The 12,108-nt window shown below is 44.3% G+C and overlaps 1 protein-coding gene across 1 annotated transcript in view; it reads right to left on the minus strand.

Moving 5' to 3' along the window:
• Nucleotides 1–12,108, minus strand: part of LOC126260422 (Kv channel-interacting protein 4-like) — a 575,073-nt gene that overhangs the window by 107,499 nt on the left and 455,466 nt on the right. The window contains exon 5 of the mRNA XM_049957750.1: nucleotides 8,591–8,803. Coding sequence (XP_049813707.1) covers nucleotides 8,591–8,803 — 213 coding nt within the window. The remainder of the gene's footprint in view (nucleotides 1–8,590; nucleotides 8,804–12,108) is intronic.

Below are 12,108 nucleotides of genomic sequence, written 5' to 3' on the forward strand. Positions count from 1 at the left end.
CTTGCTCACCAGATGGTAGAGTTTTGTCATGACTGGCTCTCCCAAGACCATCAGTAGTTCTAATGGAATGTTGTCTACTCCCGGGGCCTTGTTTCGACTCAGGTCTTTCAGTGCTCTGTCAAACTCTTCACGCAGTATCTTATCTCCCATTTCATCTTCATCTACATCCTCTTCCACTTCCATAATACTGTCCTCAAGTACATCGCCCTTGTATAAACCCTCTATATACTCCTTCCACCATTCTGCCTTCCCTTCTTTGCTTAGAACTGGGTTGCCATCTGAGCTCTTGATATTCATACAAGTGGTTCTCTTCTCTCCAAAGGTCTCTTTAATTTTCCTGTAGGCAGTATCTATCTTACCCCTAGTGAGACAAGCCTCTACATCCTTACATTTGTCCTCTAGCCATCCCTGCTTAGCCATTTTGCACTTTCTGTCGATCTCATTTTTGAGACGTTTGTATTCCCTTTGGCCTGCTTCATTTACTGCATTTTTATATTTTCTCCTTTCATCAATTAAATTCAATATTTCTTCTGTTACCCAAGGATTTCTATTAGCCCTCGTCTTTTTACCTACTTGATCCTCTGCTGCCTTCACTACTTCATCCCTCAGAGCTACCCATTCTTCTTCTACTGTATTTCTTTCCCCCATTCCTGTCAATTGTTCCCTTATGCTCTCCCTGAACCTCTCTACAACCTCTGGTTCTTTCAGTTTATCCAGGTCCCATCTCCTTAAATTCCCACCTTTTTGCAGTTTCTTCAGTTTCAATCTGCAGTTCATAACCAATAGATTGTGGTCAGAATCCACATCTGCCCCTGGAAATGTCTTACAATTTAAAACCTGGTTCCTAAATCTCTGTCTTACCATTATATAATCTATCTGATACCTATTAGTATCTCCAGGATTCTTCCAGGTGTACAACCTTCTTTCATGATTCTTGAACCAAGTGTTAGCTATGATTAAGTTATGCTCTGTGCAAAATTCTACAAGGCGGCTTCCTCTTTCATTTCTTCCCCCCAATCCATATTCACCTACTATGTTTCCTTCTCTCCCTTTTCCTACTGACGAATTCCAGTCACCCATGACTATTAAATTTTCGTCTCCCTTCACTACCTGAATAATTTCTTTTATCTCGTCATACATTTCATCAATTTCTTCATCATCTGCAGAGGTAGTTGGCATATAAACTTGTACTACTGTAGTAGGCATGGGCTTTGTGTCTATCTTGGCCACAATAATGCGTTCACTATGCTGTTTGTAGTAGCTAACCCGCACTCCTATTTTTTTATTCATTATTAAACCTACTCCTGCATTACCCCTATTTGATTTTGTATTTATAACCCTGTAATCACCTGACCAAAAGTCTTGTTCCTCCTGCCACCGAACTTCACTAATTCCCACTATATCTAACTTTAACCTCTCCATTTCCCTTTTTAAATTTTCTAACCTACCTGCCCGATTAAGGGATCTGACATTCCACGCTCCGATCCGTAGAATGCCAGTTTTCTTTCTCCTGATAACGACGTCCTCTTGAGTAGTCCCCGCCCGGAGATCCGAATGGGGGACTATTTTACCTCCGGAATATTTTACCCAAGAGGACGCCATCATCATTTAATCATACAGTAAAGCTGCATGTCCTCGGGAAAAATTACGGCTGTAGTTTCCCCTTGCTTTCAGCCGTTCGCAGTACCAGCACAGCAAGGCTGTTTTGGTTAGTGTTACAAGGCCAGATCAGTCAACCATCCAGACTGTTGCCCCTGCAACTACTGAAAAGGCTGCTGCCCCTCTTCAGGAACCACATGTTTGTCTGGCCTCTCAACAGATACCCCTCCGTTGTGGTTGCACCTGCGGTACGGCCATCTGTATCGCTGAGGCACGCAAGCCTCCCCACCAACGGCAAGGTCCATGGTTCATGGGGGGAATTGAATGTACAGATTGTATATTTTGATGCACAACTATGGTTTAGGCCTTTGGCCACTTTCGAGTACCGCAATGTGCAGTATGATTAGCCTTCTTTCAACGAATTCATCTTCGAAATATGCTGAGACACCTCCAAAGTTTAATATACTGGGAGGAGGGGGGAGGGAGGGGAGAGTATTTCGATGATGAACACCTTTACAGCAGTCTGATAATGCTTAACATTGTGGTGCATGAAAATGGCTAAAGACTGGAATAACAACTGTACAAGAGAATAAACAATCTATACAGTCAAATGGCAGAACTTTAGTTTAAACTGAATCAGTTTCATACATCTCAGACAAATTAAGAAGTGCACACCAAGAAATTTCTCTCGAGGCGTGAATGTTTTCCATATTTAGTTGACTTCTGGAGTAACATCGTGTGGCAATATTGTTAATTGTGAGCTGCCACAGCTCCTGGTCTGCCCGACTGTAGTCCCAGTTCAGTGCGAGTTATGGCCACTTGTTCTCCCAGTAGCGGTAGCTCACGCTGACTTGGCACTGCTGTCAGGCGGTCTTACAGCTACCTCCTGTGATCAGTTACCTTCCTAGTGAATTAGCCTATCTATTAGTGGCTCAAATGGTTCAAATGGCTCTGAGCACTATTGGACTTAACAACTGAGGTCATCAATCCCCTAGAACTCAGAACTACTTAAACCTAACTAACCTAAGGACATCACACACATCCATGCCCGTGGCAGGATTCGACCCTGCGACCGTAGCGGTCGCGCGGTTCCAGACAGAAGCGCCTAGAACCGCTCGGTCACACCGGCCGGCCTATCTATTAGTGAAAACCATAACAATATCACTGTAATAGTGCCCCGGATCAGCCTGAACATACAAACTGAAAACATAGTGGACCACTGTGATTGAACATGTCAGGATGATTCCAAGGAGTTCTGTGGTTCATTACTGGAAGGCAGCGATGGATTCCACTTCATCATAATTGAACCAATTTGAATAAAATATTTATAAATGACACACTGAGGCAACAAATATCATGGGGTACCTCCAAGTACAAACATCCTTTTGCCCGGCGTAGTGCAGCAGTTCGACGTGGCATGTACTCAACAAGTGGTTGGAAGTCCTCTGCAGAAATATTGAGCCATTCTGCCTCTGCAGCCATCCACAATTGCGAAAGTGTTGCCGGTGCAGGATTTTGTGTACGAACCGCCCTCTCGATTATGTCTCATAAATGGTCGACGAGACTCACGTCGGACGATTTGGGTGGCCAAATCATTTACTCAAATTCTCCAGAATCTTCCTGAAACCAGTTGCGAACAACTGTCACCAATAAAAATTCCATCGCTATTTGGGAGCATGATTTCCATGAATGGCTGCAAATGGTCTCCAAGTAGTCAGCCGTATATTACAATTTCCAGTCAATGATCTGTTCAGTTGGACAAGAGGAGCCAGTCCATTCCATGTAAACACAACCCACACCATGCTTGTATAGCATCTTGTTGACAGCTTAGGTCCATGGCTTCGTGGGATCTGCGCAACACTCAAATCCTACCATCAGCTCTTATCAACTGAGATCGGGACGCATCTTACCATGCCACTGTTTTCCAGTCGTCTAGGGTCCAACCAATATTGCCACGAGCCCAGGTGAGGCGCTGCAGACGATGTCGTGCTGTCAGCAAAGGCAGCAGCGCCATATTTCGCCGGGCTGTCCTAACGGAGACGTTCGTCGTACGTCCGACATTGCTTTCTGCGGTTATTTCACGGTATTGCTTGTCTGACAGCTCTATGCAAACGCCGCTGTTCTTGGTCGTTAAGCGAAGGCCGTCGGCCATTCCGTTGTCCGCGGTTAGAGGTAATGCCTGAAAATTGATATTATCGGCACACTCTTGACACTGTGGATCTCGGAAAATTGTTCCCTAACAATTTCTGAAAGGGAATGTCCTATGTGTCTAGCTCCAACTACTGTTCCGCGTTCAGTCTCCTAATCCCAGAACGCCCCTTTTATACCTTGTATAAGCGATACTGCCGCCGTATGTTATTGTGCATATCACTATTCCACGACTTTTATTATCTCAGTGTAGACACAAACCTTCGTCGTGAATCAGTCTATCCACTACTGAAAACCGTATCAGACTCCCTACAATAGTTCCTGAGACTGGACCAAAAATATCTACATAAACAGTGGCGGGGAACTCTATATATGTGTAGATAGAGAGATAGACGAAGATTGACAGATCACGCTGTGGCATATCGTTTGGTTCTAGACTCTACGTTCCTAAGTGAAATTTGTTCATTGTTTACGCACGTCCTACTGAGTCACTTCACCCATGAAGACTATACCACAGGGTCGTTAGGAGAGAGTTATTTTTATTTTGAGGAGTTGTGCGGCACTGCTGGCTGGCAGAATCGTACAAACGTATTGTCGTTTGACCAACGCACAGACTATCATGTAGAGGACACAATAATAGGAACTCCAGCGTAGAGCACAACTGAAGGACCTGAAAACAAGCAAGTCGCTAATTCCGGACGCAATTGCAAAAAATGGCTCTGAGCACTATGGGACTTAACATCTGAGGTCATCAGTCCCCTAGAACTTAGAACTACTTAAACCTAACTAACCTAAGGACAACACACACATCCATGCCTGACGCAGGATTCGAACCTGCGACCGTAGCAGCAGCGCGGTTCCGGACTGAAGCGTTTAGAACAGCTCGGCCACAGCGGCTGGCATGCAATTCCAGTTCGGTTTTAAAAACGGTACTCTACGGCCTTGGCCCCTTACTTAGCTTGTATTTATCATGAATCTCTCGCCCAGCGCAAAGTCCCAAGCGACTGGAAAAAAGCGCAGGTCACTCCTATATTTAAGAAGGCTAAAAGAATGGACCCGCAAAATTAGAGGCCAATATCCTTAACGTTGGTTTTCTTCAGATTCCCTGAACATATTCTCAGTTCGAACATAATTAATTTCCTTGAGAGGGGAAAGCTTTTGTCCACAAATCAGCATGGTTTTAGAAATCATCGCTCGTGGGTAACTCAAGCTTGCCCTTTTCTCACAAGATATCTTGCGAACTATGGATGAAGGGCAACATGCAGATTCCATATTTCTACATTTCCGAAAAGCATCTGACACGGTTCCCCATTCCAGACTGTTAAGAAGGTATGTACATACGAAATAGGTTCCCAGATACGTGAGTGGCTCGGAGACTTCTTAAGTCCGCAGCTCGTGGTCGTGTGGTAGCGTTCTCGCTTCCCACGCCCGGGTTCCCGGGTTCGATTCCCGGCGGGGTCAGGGATTTTCTCTGCCTCGTGATGACTGGGTGTTGTGTGATGTCCTTAGGTTAGTTAGGTTTAAGTAGTTCTAAGTTCTAGGGGACTGATGACCATAGCTGTTAAGTCCCATAGTGCTCAGAGCCATTTGAACCATTTGAACTTCTTAAGTATCCAGTACTTTGTCCTCGACTGCGAGTGTTCATCAGAGATAAAGCTGTCGTCAAGAGTGCCCCAAGGAAGAGTTGTAGGACCGCTGCTATTCTCTATACACATAAATGAGCTGACGGAGAGGGTGAGCAGCAATCTATGTTTGTTTGCTGATTATTCTACAATGTAAGGGGAGGTGTCGACGTCGAGTGCCTTTAGGAGTATACAAGATGACTCAGATAGAATTTCTAGTTCGTGTGATGAATGGGAGCTAAATCAAAACGTAGGAAAGTGTAAGTTAATGTAGGTGAGTAGGAAAAACAATCCCACAATGTTCTAATATAGCATCGGTAGCGAGCTACGTGATACAGGTCGATTAAATACCTGGGCGTAACGCTGCAAAGAGATATGAGATGGCACAAGAATGTAAGCATCATAGTAGGGAAGGCGAATGGTCGACTTAGGTTCATTGGTAGAAGTTAAGAAAGGTGTGGTTCATTTGGTAGGAGACTGCATATAACACACTAGCGCAACCTATTCTTGAGTACTGCTCGAGTGTTTGGGATCCACACCTGGACGGGTTAAAGGAACATATCGATATAATCCAGATGCGGGCTGCTAGATTTGTTACTGGTAGGTTCGAAAAACACAAAAGTATTACGGGAATGCATCGGGAACTCAGATGCGAATCCCTGGAGGGATGGCGACTTTATTTCCGCGGAACACAGTTGAGGAAAATTACAGAACCGGCATCTGAAGCTGATTACAGATTGGTTCTACTGCCCTCAAAATACATTTCGCGTAAGGACCACGAAGATAAGAGAAATTAGGGCTCATACGAAAGCATATAGATAGTCGTTTTTTCCTCGTTATGCTGGCGAGTGCAACAGGAAAGGAAATGATTAGCAGTGGTACAAGTTACCCTCCGCCAGGCACCATAAGGTGGTTTGCGTAGTATGTATATAGATGTAGATGCAGATGTCGATGTGAAGAATCTAGGTGGTTAAGTTCAGCATCTTAAACGCATCATCTGACTTTACTTCACCACAGCATAATTTTCATACACCACCAGACAATGCCTTTCTTTCTTGGATAAAATGGATCTTTTTTGCTACTGGAGAGGTTATTCATTAATTCAGTACACTGTTGCGGAGCGGCAGCGCTTCCCAAATCTGCAGAAACTAATAATCGAAATCCCTTTCCTCGCAGTTTCCGAAATTCGTCTTAATGGTATCTGTTGCGTGTAGACGACTGTAATAGTTGTGTGTTTACTGTGGTACCCTGTTTGCGTAATATGATGGTGAGAGAAGGGTGAGGGCGGAACCCAGCACAAGTACATAGCCAGCTCCTCCTAATGAGCACCAAGGAGGCCGCTGACGCGAAGTCTGGTGATCAGAAACTTTACGCCATCACACTTCTCATCCTGCTGAGCACATATTGGCGGTGACTCTCCCATCGTCAGATCTCCAACCTGACACCTCCGGATCGAGTACCACAACACAGTTGTACATTAGCGACGACGGCTAGAGAGGAAGTTTTGTTGCTCAAGGGTATATATTTGAGAGCAATGGTATAAAAATGAACGTCCACATCGGTGTTTCGGAGTGCGAATGTAGTAGACATAGCATAGGCAATGCAATCAGATTTTTGTCTTCTGTCAGATTTTGATCACTTCTATTAATTTTTCTCGAAAAACCAGTAAGTATAAATATGGTCTTAATCTGAAAATGAAGTGTGTGAGAGTACACTATCTGATCAAAAGTATCCGGACACCGCAAAAAACCATGCGTTTTTCATATTAGGAGCATTGTGCTGCCACCTACTGCCAGGTACTCCATATCAGCGACCTCAATAGTCATTAGACATCGTGAGAGAGCACAATGGGGCGCTCCGCGGAACTCACGGACTTCGAACGTGGTCAGGTGATTGAGTGTCACTTGTGTCATACGTCTGTACGCGAGATTTCCACACTCCTAAACATCCATAGGTCCACTATTTCCGATGTAATAGTGAAGTGGAAACGTGAAGGAACACGTACAGCACAAAAGCGTACAGGCGGAAAGTGAGAAAACTTGGATTTCATGGTCAAACGGCTGCTCATAACCCACACACCACGCCGGTAAATGCCAAACGACGCCTCGCTTGGTGCAAGGATTGTAAACATTGGGCGATTGAACGATGGAAAAACGTTGTGTGGAGTGACGAATCACGGTATACAATGAGGCAATCCGCTGTCAGGATGTGGACATGGCGGAAGCCAGCGTGTGTAGTGCCAACAGTAAAATTCGGAGGCGGTGGTGTTATAGTGTGGTTGTGTTTATCATGGAGGTAAATTGCACCCCTTGTTGTTCTGCGTGGCACCATCACAGCACAGGTCTACATTGATGTTTTTAGCACATTCTTGCCTCCCACTGTTGAAGAGCAATTCGGGGATGGCGATTGCATCTTTCAACACGATCGAGCACCTGTTCATAATGCGCGACATGTGGCGGAGTGGTTACACGACAATAACATCCCTGTAATGGACTGGCTTGAACAGAATCCTGACCTGAATCCTATAGAACGCCTTTGGAACGCCTACTTCGTGCCAGGCCTCACCGACCGACATTGATACCTCTCAGCGCAGCACTCTGTGAAGAATGGGCTGCCATTCCCCAAGAAACCTTCCAGCACCTGACTTAACGTATGCCTGCGACAATGGAGGCTGTCATCAAGGATAAGGGTGGGCCAACACGATAGTGAGTTCCAGCATTATCGATGGAGGGTGCCACGAACTTTTAAGTCATTTTCAGCCATGTGTCCGGACACTTTTGATCACATAGTGTTTGTCTGGTGAAGATAACTGTATAGAAGTGAGTTACAGATTATGGTAAAACAAGACACGAAAATAACAGAGGCATTTAAGATGCTGAAAATGAAATGGACTGATAAGACATGAAATTCTCCGCAGAATCCGTGAGGAATATGTGGAAAACTGGAAGACAGGATGCTAGCGAATGCGTTAAGGCATAAAGGAATAAACTGCCATGGTACTAGAGAGAGCCGTGCTGGTGAAAAACTGTAGGGGAAGGCAGAAACTGGAGTACATCCAAATAATTGAGGATGTGGGGTATAGGCGCTACTTTCAGATGAAGAGGTTGCTACAAGGGCTGAAGTCGTTGCGGGTCGCATCAATCCATCCGAGGAATGACGAAACAACAACACCATTGTGTCGTCTGCATTAAAACAGCGAGCTGGCGACTATGAGTACGTACGTGGAATATCTTCTCGACGTGCTCCTTGGCGGAGTTCTCCTCGACGACGGGGTCGGTGGCGCGGCCCAGCATCTCGTAGATGGAGGAGACCACGTCCAGCATCTCGTTCTTTGTGATGAGCCCGTCGCCGTTGAGGTCGTACAGGCCGAAGATCCACTGCAGCTTCTCCTGCACGCTGCCTCTCGACACCTTCGACAGGATGCCAAGGAAGTCCTGTAAAACAGAGGATCCTTTTGAAGTAGGGCTGTTCATATTTTCAAAAATAAAGGGACTCGGACGTATTGATATTTAAAAGAATAGCATTATCGGCCCTCGATATGTCGAAAAAATTACCACTGTCTCCACGGAAAAAGATATCGATGTACTAGCAAAAAGAAATATCGGCTGCACACTGTAAACATATTGCCAATTTTAGACTTGTATATTTAAGAATTGGTTTATTATTAGATATTCTGTACATAAACAAGCTAGAAGCCTGTTATCCCCCGTAGATCAAGAACTGAAAGGAAAACGATGCACATTCACACCTGGTGATAACGACTTTGCTAACAATGGTAACTGCAGGTAAGTGGCACAATGGAAGGTGTCCGATGGGGTCGTCGTTCGGTTTCGTCACATATCGGATTTGTGTGGACGACTTCATGCCGACTAACGTATTTTTTCATTTCAGCAAACGCCAGTGGCCTAGCAGTTGTAGTGTGAAAATTGTGTGGTGCAAGTTAAGCGTTGCAGTGTCTGTTGGTAGCGCCGAGCGTCGATTATGTCAGCATTTCCCCTCACACATCTCCGCCCCCCGCAGAGACCGATCTTGTCATGTAGATTTTTGTCCAGCACTTTAAGCACCAGTTCATCAGTTTTAGCAACTGTTTTTGAAGAATGCTGATGTGAAGAAATAGAACACTAGTTGCATTAAAGACTGTTTTTTAACACAGCTAGTGTGCTGTTTCTTCACATTGGATGTCTTGTTATTTCATTCATACCGCCACCCTCCAGTACAATAGAACTACTTCTTTGTGCCATCTATACTTGCCTCACACAGTCGAAGAGAAAGACTGGACGTTGGTGTAAGCTCAAGAAATAGTACGACTGCTTCACGCAGTGAAGGCAAAATTACGTTTTACTACAATTTCAAAAGTAAACTTCAAATATTTATTGAGTATTGCGAAAAAAATATAATATAAAATAAAAATATAGGCACTCGATACGGGTATTTCGATGTCGATGTATCGATATACTTGTGGTAAATTACAGCCGACGCATATCGATATTTTTTGGAAATATTAATCGATATACCTGTATTTTATCAACAGCCCTAATTTGAGCGCTGCTGTTGTCACGCCACGAGTCGTTCCATGTCAGATGGGTGGAGTGGAAAGGTAGGAGGAAAGTGCGGTAGTGCGCCTGCGCTATACGAGTAGCAGAGGCCTAGCGGCACACATCAGTCGGCTCGTCTCATAATCAGTGTCGGTAGTTGAGGCTTAAGAGTCAGACATACCTACAAACAAGGGATAACGGTTTTCGATGGAACAACTGGTTTTCGGTTATATCGGATTTTTCCCACGCCAGTTTAACCTGACTGTCAAACCTACTCAAAATAACCGATTTTTGGTTTTTTAATCCTGTTATTTCCTGTAATAAACATACAAATCGAAAAAGGGTTTGCAGTATTTTGACTCTCTCAGTTTCAATATACAGGGTGATTCAAAAAGAATACCACAACTTTAAAAATGTGTATTTAATGAAAGAAACATAATATAACCTTCTGTTATACATCATTACAAAGAGTATTTAAAAAGGTTTTTTTTCACTCAAAAACAACTTCAGAGATGTTCAATATGGCCCCCTCCAGACACACGAGCAATATCAACCCGATACTCCAACTTGTTCCACACTCTCTGTAGCATATCAGGCGTAACAGTTTGGATAGCTGCTGTTTATTTCTCGTTTCAAATCATCAATGGTGGCTGGGAGAGGTGGCCGAAACACCATATCCTTAACATACCCCCATAAGAAAAAATCGCAGGGGGTAAGATCAGGACTTCTTGGAGGCCAGTGATGAAGTGCTCTGTCACAGGCTGCCTGGCGGCCGATCCATCGCCTCGGGTAGTTGACGTTCAGGTTTCATAACTAACCTTTTTCGTAGGACTCTCCATACAGTTGACTGTGGAATTTGCAGCTCTCCGCTAGCTCTGCGAGTCGATTTTCCTGGGCTGCGAACAAATGCTTGCTGGATGCGTGCTACATTTTCATCACTCGTTCTCGGCCGTCCAGAACTTTTCCCTTTGCACAAACACCCATTCCCTGTAAACTGTTTATACCAACGTTTAATACACCACCTATCAGGAGGTTTAACACCATAATTCGTTCGAAATGCACGCTGAACAACTGTTGTCGATTCACTTCTGCCGTACTCAATAACACAAAAAGCTTTCTGTTGAGCGGTCGCCATCTTAGCATCAACTGACGCTGACGCCTAGTCAACAGCGCCTCAAGCGAACAAATGTACAACTAAATGAAACTTTATAGCTTCCTTAATTCGCCGACAGATAGTGCTTAGCTCTGCCTTTTGTCGTTGCAGAGTTTTATATTCCTAAAGTTGTGGTATTCTTTTTGAATCACCCTGTATTTAGAAACAAAATATTAAATCAAATAAGCGAACAAAAGAAAAGTTAGTCCGTTCACGCTTTGCTGCTTTTCACGAAAAGTGATAACTTGTTGAATACTACCAGAAATCACCAGTATTCTTCCAATGATTCAAATTTTTTGAAACTGCGAAAAATCATTTTTTAATCGGGGATCATACCACTATTTCGGAGTTACGAAGTTTCCTTTTTTTGAGTCATAAATCTTCTGACTGGTTTCATTACGAATAGTCATTGTTAAAGGGTGAAAAGTGAGGCTGAAGAACTCAGTTTTTGCGTTAATTTGTCCGTTTCCAAGGGCTACAAGTAGATAAAGGCATATTACGTAGACGCAGACAGCAGATCAACTACATTCTGTTTTAGTTCGATACTATGAATAAATTGTTGATAAGTTTCTAATTTGTTACTCTTTCCGTAAGTCCTCAGTCAGCATGCGTGGCACATATCTTGCGCATACCTTCCGGTAGTTCAATGTTTCCGTTAAAATTCTGTGAGCGTGCTTCGGGAAACCTCAGGAACCAACGTGCACGCATGCTTCGCTCAACCTTCAACACTGTCTCCTCAGAAATCGACGGTCTCCCGTTCCTTTGTTCGTCGTGAATTTCGGTCCGACCAGCTGCAAACTCTCTACAGCACTTACGAACATTTTTGACATCCATGCACGACTCACCATACACTCCCGTCAATTGGCGATGGATTTCAATCGGTGCAGTGCCCTTTGCGTTCAAAAACCGAATAACTGCGCGCAATTCGCACTTGACAGTAACATCCAACGGGAGCTCCATTCTCAATGGCTACCAAGCCAAGACTGAGCGCCTCAGGGAGGCGTGCGCATGTTTACACACGGCGCGTGAAGCACTCTTCATATCAGTGTGA

The sequence above is a fragment of the Schistocerca nitens genome, chromosome 5 (assembly GCF_023898315.1).
Source record: "Schistocerca nitens isolate TAMUIC-IGC-003100 chromosome 5, iqSchNite1.1, whole genome shotgun sequence".
Lineage (NCBI taxonomy): Eukaryota > Metazoa > Arthropoda > Insecta > Orthoptera > Acrididae > Schistocerca > Schistocerca nitens.